General features: G+C 39.7%; 1 protein-coding gene across 1 annotated transcript; it reads left to right on the top strand.

Moving 5' to 3' along the window:
* Positions 1 to 4,422: 4,422 nt before the first annotated feature.
* On the top strand, positions 4,423 to 14,332 carry LOC116884897 (serine protease inhibitor Kazal-type 1-like). The gene is made up of 4 exons (XM_032886126.1): positions 4,423 to 4,540; positions 6,988 to 7,019; positions 8,502 to 8,608; positions 14,146 to 14,332. Exons 1-4 carry the CDS (start codon positions 4,486 to 4,488, stop codon positions 14,330 to 14,332), a joined length of 381 nt encoding a protein of 126 aa, XP_032742017.1. The 5' UTR covers positions 4,423 to 4,485.
* The last annotated feature ends 6,057 nt before the right edge of the window (positions 14,333 to 20,389 follow it).

Raw genomic sequence — 20,389 nt, 5'->3', positions numbered from 1 at the left:
TCAAGAAGTTAGACCGCAGGGAGACAAATAACCCTAATAAAAATGGGGATCAGAGCTAAACAAAGAATTCACAGCTGAGGAATGCCGAATGGCTGAGAAACACCTAAAGAAATGTTCAACATATTTAGTCATAAGGGAAATGCAAATCAAAACAACCCTGAGATTTCACCTCACACCAATGAGAATGGCTAAGATCAAAAACACAGGTGACAGCAGATGCTGGCGAGGATGCGGAGAAAGAGGAACACTCCTCCATTGTTGGTGGGATTGCAGACTGGTACAACCATTCTGGAAATCAGTCTGGAGGATCCTCAGAAAATCGGACATTGAACTGCCTGAGGATCCAGCTATACCTCTCTTAGGCATATACCCAAAAGATGCCCCAACATATAAAAAAGACACATGCTCCACTATGTTTATAGCAGCCTTATTTATAATAGCCAGAAGCTGGAAAGAACCCAGATGCCCTTCAACAGAGGAATGGATACAGAAAATGTGGTACATCTACACAATGGAATATTACTCAGCTATCAAAAACAATGACTTTATGAAATTCGTAGGCAAATGATCGGAACTGGAAAATATCATCCTGAGTAAGGTAACCCAATCACAGAAAAACACACATGGTATGCAATCACTGATAAGTGGCTATTAGCCCAAATGCTTGAATTACCCTAGATGCCTAGAACACATGAAACTCAAGACACATGATCAAAATGTGAATGCTTCACTCCTTCTTTAAAAGGGGAACAAGAATACCCTTGGCAGGGAATAGAGAGGCAAAGATTAAAACAGACACAGAAGGAACACCCATTCAGAGCCTGCCCCACATGTGGCCCATGCATATACAGTCATCCAATTAGACAAGATGGATGAAGCAAAGAAGTGCAGGCCGATAGGAGCCGGACGTAGACCTCTCCCGAGAGACACAGCTAGAATACAGCAAACACAGAGGCGTATGCCAGCAGCAAACCACTGAATTGAGAATAGGACCCCCGTTGAAGGAATCAGAGAAAGAACTGGAAGAGCTTGAATGGGTTTGAGACCCCATATGTACAACAATGCCAAGCAACCAGAGCTTCCAGGGACTAAGCCACTACCCAAAGAATATACATGGACTGACCCTGGACTCTGACCTCATAGGTAGAAATTAATATCCTAGTAAGAGCACCAGTGGAAGGGGAAGCCCTGGGTCCTGCTAAGACTGAACCCCCAGTGAACTAGATTGTTGGGGGGAGGGTGGCAAGGGGGGGAGGATGGGGAGGGGAACACCCATAAAGAAGGGGAGGGGAGGGCATGTTTGCCTGAAACTGGGAAAGGAATAACACTCAAAATGTATATAAAGAAATACTGAGTTAATAAAAAAAAATATGATGGACAACAAAAAAAAAAAAAAAAAAAAAAAAAGTGTGCTTAGAACAAGCTCCCAGACAACACCCTCTCCCACACTGAGACTGCCCCTTTTTTTTTTGGAACAAAAGAAGTTACCCAGTCAAGTATGAACTCTGCTGAATAGTGGCTGCTGAAAGTTTCTTGACAGCAATGTTATCACTACATAGCTGATCACATTAGATAAAAAGCAAGAATGTTACTGATTTAACCAATGCTTCGTGGTGGCAGAAAACATAGCCATGTCCCAAGCATGCATATGAGCGCTTACAGACAGAAAAAAAAAACAGTGAATACTTTTATTATATCAAGACTTGAATAAATAAACTACTAAATGAAGCAAGAATAGCATACCATGAGGAAAAAATGAAAATTCATAAATAAACAAGACATAACCTTTAATCTTTGGAAAATCAGAATATTTACATTTTACTAAATGTCTATTTTCAGCAAATATTATTTAATATCCAAGGTCTTGCAGGCACTTTTCTAGGTGCTAAGTACAACAGCCATATTTATTCCCAAAAATTAAAATAACTTGTGTAGCAGTCATACTAGAAGATATATATTTAAAATTATTTTTAAAAGTGTTATGTATATGTTTTACCTATGCATGCATGTCTGTACACCATGCATATGCCTGCTGCATGCAGAGGCCAGAAGAAGAATTCAGATTCAATAGAAGTAAGTTACAGATAACTATGAGGAGCCAAATGGGCTCTGGAAATTGAACCTGGGTCTTTTGAAAGAGCATCATGTACTCAAAAACTCTGTGCCATCTCTTAAGTCCATAAAATTAAATTTATTTTAAAAGTCATAATGAATACCATGAAATATATAGCCAGAGAGTTGAATGTTAATAAGACAATTTTTATTACATGTTGAACGCTTTATGTTTTACTTCTTATCCAGGGAGAATAAAGAAACCAGCAACATGGCTGAGAGATTAAGTGGGATGCTGCCAAAGATAAAGCAAGAATGACAAACTGGAGGAATTGTGGTCAGAGTTGTATTCTACAGAGATCATTCCATGGACAGAGCTCTGAAGACAAAAGACAGTGGGGAAACACCTGGAGGAATCAGTGACAAGCCAAAGTAGAAGAGGAGGTGTTGTCAAAGATGCAAGAGTGAACATGATTGGAAGCATGTACACATTTTGGAGATAGAGCCAAGGGGTTGGAAGGTGAGCAATAGTGCAGATGGTGGCTATTGGTAAGGGTGGCATTAAGATGAACACTACAGTTTTGGTCAGAGCAATCACTTTGAAATAGAAAAAAATCAGTCAGAAAAAAATGAAGAAAAATATATTTAAGGTTGCTAAGTGATTAAAATAATAGCACAGGGTATGCCATGTTTGAGATGCCTACAAGAAGTCCTGAGGAAGATACCCGACTTCATATATCCACCAAGTTTTCTCACTCATAATGATCAATCCCCTCACATCCCTCAGATTCCCCCTCATGACTCAGGCCTTTCATGCTTCCTTCACATCATTACCCACTTTTCTCTTTCTCACTTTTGTCCAGGTAGACTGTCATGTTCGATACATGTCAAACACAGCAGTTCCTTCTTCCCTTAGATCCTGGCTCTGAACATTCTCTCTGGGTGGTGTGGACATTCATAGCTAGGCCCATAGTTCAATTCCTCATTTCCTTCTGTTTGGATGCCCCCCCCCCACTCACCGATGCCTTTTCTTACTGCTTTGTCATGAGTATCCCCACCTTCTGTTATAATGCCTCTCTACTTCACTCCGTACATTGCCATCTGGATATTTTAGAGCCTTTTAGTATCATCTATTGTCTGTCTCCTCAACTAAAATGCATGCAAGCTCCATGAAACATAGGCTTCCATGTCATTTGTACCTACTGATATATCCCAAGACATGACTAGTGTTTAACAGTTCTGAAGACTTGGAGAAGGTTTAAGAATTTACCCAACTTGTCAGCTAAAACTTCAGCCAGCCACCATTTAGTGATCTAGCCAGAAGCCAGACACCAAGCTCAGACAAGTGATTTAATTATCATGTAACAATGGCTAATGAGTCAATATTTATATCAAATGCCAATTTCCCAAAGATGATGTAGGGAAGACCATGTGACTTCTAAACAGAAATTCCTTGTGCTGTTAGAAAAGAACATAGAAATTGTCTTTAAGTCCCTAGTAGTTTCAAGAGGTCAGTAACCCTACCTGAGTGTTGCTGGAAAATATATGTCTTTATTGTTCTAGACAGAAAACAAAACAAAATAAAAATAAAAAAACAACAACTTAACCCTTTGTGACAAAGGGTGACATAATTTCATTTGTCAAGACTGTTTGTTAAACAAACACCCTGGAAAAGAGTCTGAAACAAAGTGATGGGATCTTTCTACTGTCAAGACAGGCAGAAACATGAGAGAAAATAGACAATTGCCACCAGGCTTGGTAGATACTCGGTGCACACTGGTTAGTAAAGGATCAATCCTTTGGATTATTTATTACCATTTTTTTAATTTTTCAATGCATAAATTCAGACAATAGGAAAGTGAACCAATTTTCTAAAGGCATGCAGCTAATCTGGTTAGTACACAGCCCCAGAACACAGGAGACAGAACTGGACTTACCTTTTTCTCCACCCTGGCACCAGCCTATCAGCAATAAGTAATACACAACAGATAAAGAGAGAAATGGTGGAGAGGACAAAAACAGGAATGTAAGAATAGCAGAAAGGGAAGAATAGAAAGCATGTTTGAGTTCCACATGTCTGTTCATCCATTCAGAAATACAGAGGAGACAAACAGACCTTTGACTTCACCAACAGATAAGAAAACCAAAGCTCAGGAAGGGAGGAGGCTTTCCCAAAACCTGAGAAGATGTTGGGAATCAGTTAACTTGCTTTTCCTGGCAGAATTTAGGTCCAATCTTACCTGCCCTTTTTCCTACCTAGGTAACATTTTCCCCAGCCTGGAGGCCAACAAAGTCAATCAATAACCAGAGATACCTATTATAGGGCACAGTGGGTGGAGCATGTATTACCATCTGCCTATATGACCACTCCTCAGTTTCTGAAGAGAAGCACCCTGCACAGTTCTTCTGAGTTTTGGACCTAGGTCTACAACCATGAAGGTAGCAATTATCTTTCTTCTCAGTGCTTTGGCCCTGCTCAGTTTAGCAGGTAGGTGGATTTGCATATTCTTCAAAACTAAGTAAAACAGTTTGACCCGTTCCTTTTTAACTCTTTTTAACTATTTTGTAAATTTAGGTAGTCTGGCTAACTGATGCCAATTGAGTTGTATAACGAAATGTTTCTAGTGAAAATTACAGGGGTAAGGGGAATAGTTATTGCTAATACAAACTAGACAATAAGCTCCTGTAAGATGTCCCCAGAGATAGTCATGGCTTGCTCTAAGACAAGGCTGCTACTTCATTATGGATATGGTGATGAAGAAAGGGTTTTGATCTAGAATACCCTTTTAACTGTAGAAATGGCTACTGAACTATGTAAGTACAATGACGATTCACAAAACTTAAATACTTATAAACTTGCATAAAACAGATAGCAATGACAGACACTTAGTTTGCAGAAAACTCCTATTTCGAGTGATTAAAAGTTTCATATTTGATCTGTAAAATGTTTAGAGAGAAACATCCTATTTGATCAGAGGACAGATCTCTAAACTTGCCATGAGAATGTTGGGAGATGATTCTGAATCAGAGGTCAGTTTGCTTTTTGTAACTGGCATTACTTAACAGTTTCACCTCTGTCACTCACTGGACAGAGATTTTGACAAGTGCTTCACTAAGAAGTGGAAGACCCCTGCTTATTGTTTCAGATAAATATTTATGGAAGCATGGGCCCCTTTGCCCCACCTCATTCCTAATAATTAATACAACTAGACCTTTAATGAGCACCTGCTCATCTATTTTTAGCCTCATTTATATTCCAGAACCAAGGGGACTCCAAAAGCTGCATCTTCTTTGAAGAGTCTCAGAGATCTTTCACTTCCCTCAGAGATCACTGACTGAAAATTAAGTTTAAAAAAACGTTTCTACTTTAGGTGCTATCAGATTAGATTTCCTTACCCTGGAAAACTCATGCACAGTTACCATCTACTTTAAAAAAAACAAAAACAAAAACAACTTTTTGATATTATAATGTAGTTACAAAATTTCTCCTTACCATTCTTTCTTCCACCCCCCACCATTTACCTCCTAGCTCTGGATCAAATTCAGTTTTCTTTAATTGTTGTTACATATGTGTATATGTATCATATGTATAGATGTCTGCAAGACTTGTTTTCTGAAGAATGAATTGACTCTTTTCTGAATTACATAATGCATGAAATACAAGTTTAAAATAAGGTCAGATGGTATAATATACCTGTGGGAAAAAGGTCTTTGAGAACTTGTGTTAAGTTGTCAGAAAAGTCCTATTTTTAACTTTGTTTAGGAAAGAAACTTAATTACACCAGAAGACCTGATGGCTATTTCCCATACTGCCACCAATATCCTGAGGTACAGATAGTTATAATTTTCTGCTTGTGAGATGAAAATTCTATTGGGTACAGAAAGATCATTGATGGGCATGCCAAAGGTATCTGAATAGTTAGTAGTGCCTACACCTTTCAAATTCTAAGTAGATTACTTTCTCTTTTTTTTTGATATTTTTATGTACATTTCAAATGATATTCCCTTTCACGGTTTCCTGTCCATAAGCCCCCTATTCCATCCCTCCTCCCTCTTCTTCTATGAGGTGTTCTCCCTCCCCAATCATCCCCCCTTCCTGCCTACCTACCCTGACCTTCCCCTGCACTGTGGGATCCAGCTTTGGTAGGATCAAGGGCTTCTCCTCCCATTGGTGTCCAACAAGTCCATTCTCCACTACATATGCAGTTGTAGAAATGGATCTGTCCATGTGTTCACTTTGGTAGTGGTTTAGTCCCTGGGAGCTCTGGTTGGTTGATGTTGTTGTTCTTATGGGGTTGCAAGCCCCCTCAGCTCCTTCAGTCCTTTCTCTAACTCTTCCAATGGAGACCCTGTTCTCAGTTCAATGGTTTGCTGCTAGCATTTTCCTCTGTATTTCTCATGCTCTGGCTGAGCCTCTGAGAACACAGCTATATCAGGCTCCTGTCAGCATGCACTTTCCTTCATCAATATTGTCTAGGTTTGGTGGATATCTCTATCTCTATCTATCTATCTATCTATCTATCTATCTATCTATCTATCTATCTACTGATCCCCAGGTGGGGCAGGCTCTGAATGGTCATTCCTTCAGGCTGTGCTCCAAACTTTGTCTTTATATCTCCTCTTATGAATAATTTTCCTCCTTTTAGAAAGGACTGAAGCATTTCTATTCTCAAGGAAATAAATCAAATTTCCAGAAATGCCAAATTGAAATACTCAGTAATGGTAAAATTCTTACTTAATTATTTTCAAGATCTTAGCAGGCAGAGAGTGAAGAAAACTCATTTGGTGTCCTTGAAAGTCCATGTAAATGAAAGGGTTGGGAAGTGGACAGTGCAAGCAGAGGCATCATATGATTACTATATTTTTTTGACATCTAACAACAAGTCTGGCTTCTTTATTTGGGATCCAGGTTGATGCTTGATTTATGTTTTCTAGGTAACCCTCCAGCTGAGGTGAATAGAAAAACGGTAAAGACAATTTTATAATTTATTGTAACTTATAATCTCATTGGGAGAGGTTGAGAGATGGTTTCTCTATGTAGTCCTCCTTCCCCTGGACCTCACTCTGTAGACAAGGCTGCCATCAAACTCACAGAGATCTGCCTGCCTCCGCCTCTGCCTCTGCTTCTGCTGGGATCAAAGAAAGACACACACCATGGCCACCCAGCTACTTTATAATTTCTTATTTCTCCAATTTCCTATACAAACTGAAATTATTTGAAATAGTAAAAATACAGTCAAAATCTGAGTATGCATGGTTGTGCACACTTGCAATCCAAAGTACATGGGAGCCTGTGTTATAAATTAGGTTTGAGGTCCATTTGGACTACACAGTAAAACCTTGACAGCAAAAAAGGGTGGTGGCGGTGGAGTGGGGGACATACACTCTAGCAGTTAGCGTTTTGGTAACTCAAGTCAGGATTTAGGGTTCAACTGGTAGGGAACCTTGGCTGCTAAATACAAGATTCATAGTACTTCACCAATCTACTTAGTGCTGTGTTGAAACACCAGCCCACTGATGCCCTCCGTAATTGTCTACCTCCTTCCATAAAGGATATTTTTATACGTATGCTAGGGTTGGCTGGTGGGACAAGCAATTTAAGTGGAAAACTTTTGTGTTCATTCCAAGTATGCCTTAGTCCTGACTTGAACATGTTGGTTTTCATTGCTTCTAGTTCTCAAAGTAGACTAGAGGAGGAAAAGGCCCTCATCTAACTGGTGCTAAAATTCAAGTTTATAGTGAATAAGTCATTAAATCTGGCACCATTAGAAGACAAATCAAGTTCTCCAATTACTGATCCATGAAGAATAAAAGTTAGCAACCAGTGATGATGTCCTGGTAATGCCCAGGAACTGAGAACCGGGATCCAAGGATCACTAGATATGTGACTTTAAGTCAATTCATCTCTTAGTGAATCTTCCCTTGAAGAAGAGTATAATGATAACATTTCAAGGCCTTTTAAGGATAGATCAATAAATGGATAACTGACAGTTTTGATTAAAGGGTGAGACTTTTCCAATAGAACAATACATAAAAATAAGACAGAGACTTATAAGAGGTGTTTAGTGAGAATCAGATTTTACTGGAAAACACAAACCAAGAACTCCAAGCACAGACGCCATCTAGAATGACTACTCTGTCAGCAGCTGGCATTATCTTCTTCCTCTTATCCAACCTCCCTAGAGCATCATGTCTTAAGCAGGGAAATGATGCTTTTTCCTAACTGAATCAACTGAAATGAAGGAAGGAACTACTACACCCATGAAGTCATACAACTGGAAAAGGACCGTAACTTGACTTTAACTCAGCTTTTCTAATTTCAGGGCAGAGTTATTTCTATTGCAGTTGTTGTTCCTTAATACAACACCCAGTGTCATTATCCTTAATATTTGATTATAAAACCAAATGCTAAGAAATGATAGAAAATGACTCCTTAATTCTGTGTTTAGCCTAATTGCCCTAAGGAAATTATGGGATGTCCCAGGATTTATGACCCTGTGTGTGGGACTAACGGAATTACTTACCCCAGTGAATGCAGTCTGTGCTTTGAAAACAGGTGAGCATATAGTTTACTTTTTTAAAACTTTTTAATCTTTTTTTAAATTTTTTCCATCTTTATTAACTTGGGTATTTCTTATTTACATTTCGATTGTTATTCCCTTTCCCGGTTTTCAGGCCAACATCCCCCTAAGCCCTCCCTCTCCCCTTCCCTATTGCTGATCCCCTTCCCCTCCTTCCCCCCCATTACCGCCCTCCCCCCAACAATCACTTTCACTGGGAGTTCAGTCTTGGCAGGACCAAGGGCTTCCACTTCCACTGGTGCTCTTACTAGGCTATTCATTGCTACCTATGTGATTGGAGCCCAGGGTCAGTCCATGTATATTCTTTGGGTAGTGACTTAGTCCCTGGAAGCTCTGGTTGCTTGGCATTGTTGTTCATATGGGGTATTGAGCCCCTTCAAGCTTTTTCAGTCTTTTCTCTGATTCCTTCAACGGGGTCCCTTTCTCAGTTCAGTGGTTTGCTGCTGGCATTCACCTATGTATTTGCTGTATTCTGGCTGTGTCTCTCAGGACAGATCTACATCTGGTTCCTGTCAGCCTGCACTTCTTTGTTTCATCCATCTTATCTAGTTTGGTGGCTGTGTATGTATGGGCCACATGTGGGGCAGGCTCTGAGTGGGTGTTTCTTCTGCCTCCATTCTATACTTTGCCTCCCTATTCCCTCTCAAGGGTATTCTTGTTCCCCTTTTAAAGAAGGAATGAAGCATTCGCATTTTGGTCATTCTTCTTGAGTTTCATGTGGTCTGGGCATCTTAGGTAATTTGAGCGTTTGGGCTAATATCCACTTATCAATGAGTGCATACCAAGTATGTTTTTCTGTGATTGGGTTACCTTACTCAGGATGATAGTTTCCAGTTCCATCCATTTGCCTATGAATTTCATAAACTCATTGTTTTTGATAGCTGAGTAGTATTCCATTGTGTAGAGTACCACATTTTCTGTATGCATTCCTCTGTTGAAGGACATCTGGGTTTTTTCCAGCTTCTGGTTATTATAAGTAAGGCTGCTATGAACATAGTAAGCATGTGTCTTTGTTATATGTTGGGGCATTTTTGGGGTATATGCCCAAGAGAGCTATAGCTGGGTCCTCAGGTAGCTCAATGACCAATTTTCTGAGGAACCTCCAGATTGATTTCCAGAATGGTTGTACCAGTCTGCAATCCCACCAACAATGGAGGAGTGTTCTTCTTTCTCCACATCCTTCCCAGCATCTGCTGTCAGTTGAGGTTTTGATCTTAGCCATTCTCACTGGTGTGAGGTGGAATCTTAAGGTTGTTTTGATTTGCATTTCCCTTATGACTAAAGATGTTGAACATTTCTTTAGGTATTCCTCAGCCATTTAGCATTCCTCAACTGTGAATACCTTCTTTAGCTCTGAACCCCATTTTTTGATAGGGTTATTTGTCTCCCTGCAGTCTAACTTCTTGAGTTCTTTGTATATTTTGGATATAAGGCCTCTATCAGTTGTAGGATTGGTAAAGATCTTTTCCCAATCTGTTGGTTGCCATTTTGTCCTAACCACAGTGTCCTTTTCCTTACAGAAGCTTTATAGTTTATGAGATCCTATTTGTCAATTCTTGATCTTAGAGCATAAGCCACTGGTATTTTGTTCAGGAAATTTTTTCCAGTGCCCATGTGTTCGAGGTTCTTCCCCACTCATTCTTCTATTATTTGAGTGTATCTGGTATGATGTGGAGGTCCTTGATCCTTGATCCACTCGGAATTAAGCTTTGTACAGTGTGATAAGAATGGATCGATCTGCATTCTTCTACAGGCTGACCTCCAGTTGAACCAGCACCATTTGCTGAAAATGCTATCTTTTTTCCATTGGATGGTTTTGGCTCCTTTGTCAAAAATCAAGTGACCATACGTGTGTGGGTTCATTTTTGGGTTTTCAATTCTATTCCACTGGTCTATCTGTCTGTCTCTGTACCAATAACATGCAGTTTTATCACTATTGCTCAGTAATACTGCTTGAGTTCAGGGATAGTGGTTCTCCCGGAAGTCCTTTTATTGTTGAGGATAGTTTTAGCTATCCTGGGATTTTGTTATTCCAGATGAATTTGCAAATTGTTCTGTCTAACTCTGTGAAGAATTGGGTTGGAATTTTGATGGGGATTGCATTGAATCTGTAGATCGCTTTTGGTAAAGTGGCCATTTTTACTATATTAATCCTGCCAACCCATGACCTTGGAAGACCTTTCCATCTTCTGAGATCTTCTTCAAATTCTTTCTTCAGAGGTTTGAAGTTCATATCATACAGATCTTTCATTTGCTTGGTTAAAGTCACACCAAGGTATTTTATATCATTTGGGACTATAATGAAGGGTGTCATTTCCCTAATTTCTTTCTCGACTTGTTTCTCTTTTGTGTAGAGGAAGGCTACTGATTTATTTCAGTTAATTTTATACCCAGCCATTTTGCTGAAGGTGTTTGTCATGTTTAGTAGTTTTCTGGTGGAACTTCTGGGATCACTTAAGTAAACAATCATATCATCTGCAAATTGTGATATGTTGACTTCTTCCTTTCCAATCTGTATCCCCTTGATCTCCTTTTGTTGTCTGATTGCTCTGGCTAGGACTTTGAGAACTATATTGAATAAGTAAGGAGAGAGTGGACAGCCTTGTCTATTCCCTGATTTTAGCAGGATTGCTTCAAATTTCTCTCCATTTAGATTAATATTAGCTACTGGTTTGCTGTATATTGCTTTTACTGTGTTTTACTTTTATCATTAGAATTTCACATGTTATCATCTTAAAGGCTAGGTCAAAAAATGGAACATTCTTTTTGCAAATTTAGTATGATAATATAATTTAAAATTGCTTGAATGATAAAAGCCCTGTTTTTTCAAGCAATGCGTTGATACTGTAGATTTTCAAAAAGCCTATACATACAAAATTCCTTTAACCTGAAAAAAAAACCAAAGAAACCAAAAATAGATCAGTTCTTGACAATAGCAGAAATTGCATTTTCTAATGCACCCAAAAATTAGCAAGTATGGTTTATAAAGTTTTAGGCGACAAGATTTTATTACATTTCCATTCATGGTTTATGAGAGCTAGTCTCAATAAAGTTAAATTTTCTGAATTATTTAATGTTGGAGAACAGGAATCAGACTCAGAGTGCTGGGTCAAACAGATGCGTCACGATTTTTCTCTGACAGCGTGACTGAGTTGTTGCTGTATGCCAGGCATTATGCTAGGCCTTCCCTGCTTCCTGTGTGGATGTTACAAAATACAAACAAACAAAAACAAACAAATGAACAAACAAAACACTCATGAGCACAAGTAATCCCTTCTTGTGAATTGTGGCAATTGCCAACAAACAGAGTGTTACATTACCAAAGCAAAGGTTTATCTAAGTGAGAGGGCCAAGGAAGGTTTAATGAAAAGAATGCCATTTAAACCAGGCTACAAATTTTAATCAAACAACAGAGATCCCAAAAGTGAAAGAAAACACTTAGATTTTCCAGAATTGACTCTATGTTAAAGACTTCAGCTTAGGGTCTATACATTTTCAGTATTCCTCAGCATAAATATCTCATTTGTAATGCAAACTCTCCTCAAGGATGACTCTAAATGATTTCAGAAGTCTCTGAGTTTATCCAGGATTGTAGATATTTTGAACTGCAAACAGTAGGTATTCGACTGTATGATGACTGTGTATCCAGTGTCTAAAAGGCATTGGACATGATAGCACAAGCATGTTTCTTTCACACTCCAGGCTCAGGCAAAAGAAACATGAACTCCAAACCAGTCTGTTCAGTCACCTGTCCACCTGGCCGAATAGTTCAGGGAGTTGGAAGGAACAGGTAAACATTTTGGAAACAGCACAGTTGAAACCATTTGTTAATTTTCTCATGACCCATGTTGTTGACATTAAGGTCAAGCATCATTATTTCCATTCACAGGGAACAAGAGGGCCCCACAACACCCTGGGGACTTGTGAAATGTTCAAGTGTGAGGTCTAAAGTCCAAAGGCCTCTATTTGAGTGAAGCATTTGGAAAACACAAGCAAAATGCTGAACACGCATTCCTCTGACCGTTGAACCTATTTTTGCAGTTCACACTTTGCATTCTTTCAAATTTCTGTAGATGCAAGAAGCACATTCAACTGTCTGCACATGCAACATTTACACTGTGTTGTAAAGTAACACTGGGGTCTAGAGATGAGTTTGGCTTTCTCAAACATAAGAGGCATTCTAAGGTTTCTATTGTGTTTTTGTTTCTATTGCTCATTAAAAGTCCAACTGGGAGCCCACCCCTGATACTACCTGGAGGCACAAGATGCAGAGGTTAAATAGTCCAGAGACCTGAGATAGAGTCAAAAACGATTGGGAAAAAAGTCAATAAAATGATTCCTAATATTACTCTGCTGTAGTTGCAAACAGGAGGCTAGCATACTTGCCATCAGATATGCTGACACAAACCCACAGCCAAACATTAGGTAGAACTTGGGGAAAGGCGTTAAAAAGGATTGTCAGAGCCAAGAGGTCAAGGACACCATAAAAAAAAACCCCACAGAATCAACTAAGCTGGGTGGCAGATAGGGGCTGACAGAGACTGAACAGCTCCATCCAGGAGCCTGTGTAGGACTGACCTAGGCCGTCTGCATACGTTACAGCTATTTAGTGTGGTCTTCTTGTGCGAATCCTAACAATGAGAGAGTAGGGGCTGTTGTTGACTCTCTTGTTAGCTTCTGGGATACTTTTCCTCATACTGGGTTGCTTCATCCAGCCTCAATACAAGAAAGGTGCCTACTCCTACTGCAATGTGCTATCCCGTGTTTGGGTGGTGATCCACGGAAGGCGTGCCTTTTTCTTTTTCTTTTTCTTTTCTTTATCTTTTTAATTAATTAATATAATTTAAATTTTTTCTTATTCACTTTACATGCTGCTCACTGTACCTTCCCAGTTACCCCCTCCTACAATACTTTCCCCAGCCACTTCTCCTCTGAGAAGGTATCCCCAGACTCTAGGTGACTAAGGACTCCCATTGAGGCCACACAAGTCAGCCCAGCTATAAGAACATATCCTACCTACAGGGAATGAACACCTTTGGGACAGTTCCTGCTCCAGTAGTTTGGGACCCACAGGAAGACCAACCTGCACATCTGCTACATATGTGCTGGGAGGTCTAGGTTTAGCTTACATATGTTCTTTGGTTAGTGGTTCAAACTATGAAAGGCCCAAGGTCCCGGTTAGTTGACTCTGTTGATCTTCCTGTGGAGTTCTTATCCCCCTCTGGCCTGCAATCTTTCCTCTTATTCTTCCATAAGAGTGTCCAATATCTACCCACTCTTTGGCTGTGGGTGTCTGTTTCTCTCTGAGTCATCTGCATGGAACCTCTCAGAGGACAACTTCCTTCTGTCTGCATGCTAACAGAGTATCATTAATAGTATCAGATACTGGTGTTGCTCATGGGATGAGTCTCAAGTAGGGCCAGTTATTTGTTTTACATTCTCTCTGTCTCTGCTCTCTCTCCCATGACTGCATTTTTGTAGACAGGATCAATTTTGGTTGACTGTTTTGTAGGTGGGTTGGTGTCTCTATCACTGCACTGGGATTACTGCCTGGCTACCTGAAGAAGGTTGCCTCTTCCAGCTCCATATATAGTGAGTCACAGATACGGTCACTCACATTGATTCTTGGGCATCTCCCTTATTCCATGTCTTTATCTTCTCCTGGAGATAACACTCCCACACCTCACCCCCATCAATAACAGATTTCCTTTCATTTTCATGGGCAGCTAGTCATCTCTCCTGTCCTTCTGTGCACCTGTTCTGAACCCCCTCTCACTCCCCATTCTCTCTCCCTCCTACTTCCCTCCCTCCATCTGCCTTTTATTACTATTTTATTCCCCCTTCTAAGTGAGATTCAAGCTTCCTCTCTTGGGCCACCCTTCTTGTTTAGCTTCTTTGTGTCTGTGGAGTGTAACATGGAACCTATGTATGATGGCTAATATCCACTTCTGAATTGAAATGGGAGAGGAGGAGAGTGGATGGACATGACCAGAGAAGAGTGTCTTGGAGGAGAGGAAGGAAGGGAAACCGCAGTCAGTCAGGATCTACAATTAATAATATTTTTTAAAGTTTTCTATACAAACAAAAAATGGACTTAGTTGTGTTCATACATTTGTGCACACACACATAACAATAGTCAACGAAGACAAAGAAGCAATCAATTTGAAAGTGAATAGGTTATGAAGAGTTAAGATGGAGGGACCTTGGAGCATGTGAAGAAAGAAAAGGGACATGTGGTGTGACTACATTTTAATTAAAATGCTAATTTTTGTAAGTTGTACAAAAATTACCTATGTTATAACTATTACTGGAGCCAGGATCTGATCCAAACTATTGCGGTTTGTGATACTCTGAAAACACCAAGGGCTTTCTTATACTCGTCCCCATAATTATCAGGAGTTGCCAGGTTTATTAAGTAGGAATATTACATGCTTTCTGTGCTTTCTTAGAGAAACTGTCAATAATTCTTTCCTATAGAAAAACAACTACTGAAAGAAAATTCTGTGATACTGAGAAATGTTTTCTGTCGGTATGGGCTGATACATGACTAGTGGTCATTGACTCTTAAACACAGATAGTACACTGAAACATTGAAGTTTAAATACTGTTAAATTTTAAAGATTAAACAACTAAATGTGGCTACTGGGAAGAGTGTACCAAAGTGAACGGCACAGCTGTGGATAACAGGCTTAAGTACATGAAGTGGAAATTGGCACTATCATAAGTTAACCTTGATGTTAAAATGAAGGATCAATGGATCCAAAAAAGGTATCTGTGAACATAGATGAGTATCACATCTTCTTCAGCAATAAAGAGAAATGTGTTGCTTGCCAGTATGGTCAAGGAAACAATTACTAAAGAGAAAATTCTAGAATAAGTCTCGGAACTAAGGAACAGTTTCAGAATTGAAAGGACTTTCAGGTTTTGTGAGAGAGGTTTTGTCAAGGTAACTTGGGAATGGCAGAGAAAATTTGGTCTAAAGAAGACCTTGGTACTGCATGCTGTTATGGGAATCAAGATTGCCTGAGAGAATCAAGCCCCCTTCTTCTAAGCTGAAATGTTAAACAGCTGGAAAGTCCTGCCATAGACTGGACCACAGCTAAGATTGCCACCTGGTCAATAGTGCGCAGCATCAGTAGTAAAGGAAGCAGAGGTGGATTTGAGATTCATTTCAAGGGTTCCCAGTAACACTCCATTAGTTCTGTAAACAATAATGACCTATACCTTTTCTACTCTATTGTATTCCATGAGGGCATAGTAAAAAGCAATAGATAATCAATGAATACATGAATGAATAAATGGATTAGAAAAAGAGAGAGCAGAATAAATTATAAGCCACTCTTTTTTTTCTCCATCTTTATTAAATTGGGTATTTCTTTTTACATTTCAATTGTTATTCCCTTCCCGGTTTCCAAGCCAACATCCCCCTAACCCCTCCACCTCCCCTTCTATATGGGTGTTCCCCTCCCCAGCCTCCCCTCATTACCGCCCTCCCCCCAACAATCACATTCACTGGGGGTTCAGTCTTGGCAGGACCAACGTAAGCCACTCTTTTAAAGAAAGGCAGAAATATTTTTAAGCTGCATTGCTATTCTCCCATAGTCATTTATTTGTTATGATGAACTTCAAGCTGACTCTTAATTTATTTTCCTTCAATCTCTTCTGCAGGAAATTTGGAAGATCTATCAACATTCAGAGGAGAGGGCCTTGCTGAATGTCCTGATTTCGAAATCTTTTAGGGCTACCATAATGTTTAGCAAGAAGGTTTGCTGAATAAATGCATCTGAACATATTTTGTTCTTCCCAAAGCTTTTGCTCAAAGGCACATATGAATATATTGAGAACAGGGATCTGAGAAGAAAACCAGAGTAGAGCAAGCTTTACCACTTAGTTCTTCATGCTCATACTATCAAACATTGCAGATGATGACAACACACAGTTGAGCATGAACATGTGTAATGAATAGAGTTTGGGTTAGGATGAAGAAGGTGGCCTATGCTGTGCACAAGAAAGAAGTAAACTGACTAGGATCTTTCTTAGGGGAGTTTACCAAAGGAAATGGGTATGACTGCCTTGTATATCCTACAAGTTGAGACACCACAACTCTGCAGAGTTACTCTTGTTCTGTGAGGAAACTTAGAAGAGTCAAATCGTTTGACTAATAGTCCAACATACATGATGCCAGGGTGTTCTTTTAGATCAAGCTGACATCTTCCTTTATCCACAATGAGCACTCCTTCTTTTTTTTTTTTTTTCTTTTTTTTTTCGGAGCTGGGGACCGAACCCAGGGCCTTGCGCTTGCTAGGCAAGAGCTCTATCACTGAGCTAAATCCCCAACCCTATGAGCACTCCTTCTTTTAACCACAATCTTCTCTTGTGGATCATGACTTGACTTTCTTCAATGGGAATCCTAGATAATATCCCCTACTGTAAGATTTCACATGTCTATATTCAGTAATAGAATATAGAAGTGATATAATAGGATATAACCAAATAAATTAGAAACAAGGAAATATTCTCAAAAGGGAAAGTATCAACAACTACTTTTAAAAAAGGAATCATTTTAAGATCCTGAGTTTCTAAAGAAAATCTTAGTCTAAGATGGAAAGATGGTAGAGAGCTAACAGGTGAGTCTGGGCAAGGAACTGTAGTACAGTGGGGTTGGGTCAGCCCCTACACCAGAAATAACCAAGCTATTCAGAAATACACTAGGAAAGCAGAGTTGCCTAGTAACCCACTTCTGGTCATATTTCAGTATTCATGCCTTGAAACTGAACTCTTGCTCCTAGAGGATGCTATAATCTAACAACCCGAGCAACTTAAACAAGCTCTCACCAAATACCTTGCTATCTCAAGTTATGGATGCAAGATGACTCCCAGTGTCTGATCTGTGATGCTAGAGGACACTTGAAGGGCACCAACACTTAAAGAATTCTGTGAGAGTAAATTTATTTTAATCACTGAATGCTGACAGACACACACACAGACACAAACACAGAGACAGAGACAGAGACAGAGAGACAGAGACAGAGAGAGAAAGAGAGAGACAGAGAGAGTGTTTTGGGGTTTTGTTGTTGTTGTTGTTGTTGTTGTTGATTTGGAATTATACCAAGATATAAGACATAATCTCAAATGTATCTTTAGTGGTTCTGCTCCCTGGACCCATCAGAAGACAGGCATGAGGATTCTGTGCATGTGGTACTTATATTTCAAAAGGAGTATCTAATAAACTGGAAACTGCTTAAAAGAATGAGGCTATCAGCACTGATAAGAATATAAAGCTTCAAGCTATGAAGAGTGATTCAAAGAAGGAAAAGAATTCCCTCAGAACTGGGAGGATCTTTTAAAAATTCTGAGTCCCCGCTTCCAAAGTTTCTCACCTTCCTAACTTCATGTATTTTTAATAGCTCAAAGAGTCTAATTACTGCTGCTAATATACTCATGAGTGTGACACCATCCACTGTTACTGCCAATATATGAAAGACCATACCCCTAAAGAAAATTGACTTCCTCCCAGAAACCATCAGCTGTCAATAACTCCTTGTTTAGGGTTGGGTCCTTCTGTGACCCTCCCACATTCAGGCTGGAATGTTGACTGGCTTCATTTTTATAAGGCAAAAGATCTTTCCACTCTCTTCTGAGAGACAATAAATCAGTTTTGCTCAATGGAGTGATTCTGAGTATACTAATCACGATCCCAGGACAGGCCCCATTCTCACAAGCAGTTAGCTAACACAAATAGAACTCCATATTTTACAGCAGTTTTTATCTTTTGTTCTTAGTTTTAGTTCTTATTTTCAAGACAGAGAAAACACATGAAGTTGGAAGGGTAGAAGTGGGGGGTGGGGTCTGGGAGGAGTTGGGGATAGAGAAAATATAATAAAAATATATGAAATTCTCAAGAATGAATAAATATTTTAAAAAAACTTTCTACCCACCTTTTCATTTTTCTGAACCTGGAAGAGAGAGATGTGATATTTATGCTCCAGTTCCAGCAAAGAACTACACAAAAACTTGTTTCTGTATTTGGTTAGGAGTCTCTATATCAACTTAACGAAAATGCTCCCCTGTTAAGGAGTGAGAAGGGCACGAATTATGAATATAGATATGTGTTTTTAGGAAGCAGTATTATACTAGGCTGTTCAGCATAATAATGCAAGTAAGTTTGCTCCTAGGGCCTAAATTCCCTCAAGTATGGCTTTTTGAATAGAAGTACCATACCATGGATAAGTTGTACCATACCATGGATAAGTTTCCTTCTGTGGAACAGGATCAAATTGAGTCATAAAGTGGTTGATTACCTCTGTAGCCTTCATGCTCCCATTGGTCCCTGGTCTATCTTGCCAGAGCAGTCATTGTGAGTCACTTGCAGCACTCTGAGCTGAGCAAGATGTTGCCTTTGCTTCACAGCATTTGCAAAAAACTTTCTGGTCTCTGAATGCTGGAGAGTGTGAAGGAAACTTCTAGGTCAGTTTACTTGATTTCTATGTGCTAAAGTATTTGGTATTTTTTGTATAGAATCTTACCCACCTAGTTATGCTGGGCAACCAAGAAAAACCTCAAGAGTCTGAATTATTTGGATGATTTGGTGATTTCCCCAACCAACAACTTTTTAGTTTAGCAACTTGTGCCTTCAGGAGAAACATTTATTCCCCATGTATGGTAACTAAATGTAAGCAATATATAAAGTTTGTGAAGTAGTGGGTTTCTCGGTGACTTTTCAAATATCCTCAGCTGTCAGAAGCTATGCTGTAACCTATGGGAACAGCTCAGGAGACTTTTGCAAATGGAGCACCTTAGGCAAGGCCCTTTGGAGATTCCTGCCTACCTGTAAGGACCTTTGGAGGAGATGTTACAGAGCCCTGCTCTGATCCTAGGGTAGTACCTGATCTTAAAGCCTTCCTAGCTTTTGCTTCTTCGAATGGCAATTTTTAGTTTTCTTTCTCAGTTGTGATTTCAGCTGAGTTTCCTGGAAACAAAAGCCATTTATATGAGTCTTTGATAATTTTTCTAACGATTCTACAGGGAAATTAAGCCTCTTTGCAGTCTACCACAGAAACCGGTTCCTCTGGTTGCCATGGGTGGCCTCTACAGTGATCCTGGAGTAGCAGGAGGAACTCACTAAGGTTAATGACCCCTGCTATTTAACTGTTTTAAAAAAAGAGATAATTGTATTCCAAGATCTTAAGAGATGGTTTCTTAGAAGATGACATTTAGAACCCATAGACCATATAAGGAACAAATAAAGGGCATTAAAGGTCCGGCTTCCTTCCAATGCCAGAAATCAACAAAGGATTTGAAATCTTCCAGTCCCTTTGGAGGTAAAAGTATAAGTAGATAGTGCCAGAAAGAATAGCAACTTAGTCCCAAGAGTTAAGATGTAGACATTAGCTATTATCATTCTGAGGATGATGAAGAAGAGGACCACAAGTGCTGTTCCCATGAAAGTTACATATAGGCCATAGAAATTAAACCTGTGGAGACTGCTCTCTGCACACATTACTGATTCCAGAGGAAAACACCGGAGGCCATCTGGAACCCTGGTGCACAGAGGCCCCCGGAAGAGGCGGCGCAGATCTTCCTGGTTGCTGCCATCATGGAGAGCCCGTGGGCAGAACCCATGAGCGAACTTGAGCCTCGGGACCAGGTAAGACTAACTTATAAAGGCAAGTGACCTGCCTGGTGAACTCAAGGCACAGGTCCACAAGAACAGCTGAAAACCTGTAGAAAGGAAAACTACAGGCCCAAAAGCAGAA

The sequence above is a fragment of the Rattus rattus genome, chromosome 15 (genome assembly GCF_011064425.1).
Source record: "Rattus rattus isolate New Zealand chromosome 15, Rrattus_CSIRO_v1, whole genome shotgun sequence".
Classification (NCBI taxonomy): Eukaryota; Metazoa; Chordata; class Mammalia; order Rodentia; family Muridae; genus Rattus; species Rattus rattus.
This window is presented reverse-complemented; position numbering and strand designations above follow the sequence as displayed.

Excerpts from the sequence above, each read along its gene's own strand:
- LOC116884897 (XM_032886126.1), top strand. The coding sequence starts at position 4,486 with ATGAAGGTAGCAATTATCTTTCTTCTCAGTGCTTTGGCCCTGCTCAGT. Across the intron at positions 4,541-6,987 it reads GGCCCTGCTCAGTTTAGCAG|GTAACCCTCCAGCTGAGGTG; the intron begins GTAGGTGGATTT and ends TATGTTTTCTAG. Across the intron at positions 7,020-8,501 it reads CTGAGGTGAATAGAAAAACG|CCTAATTGCCCTAAGGAAAT; the intron begins GTAAAGACAATT and ends TTCTGTGTTTAG.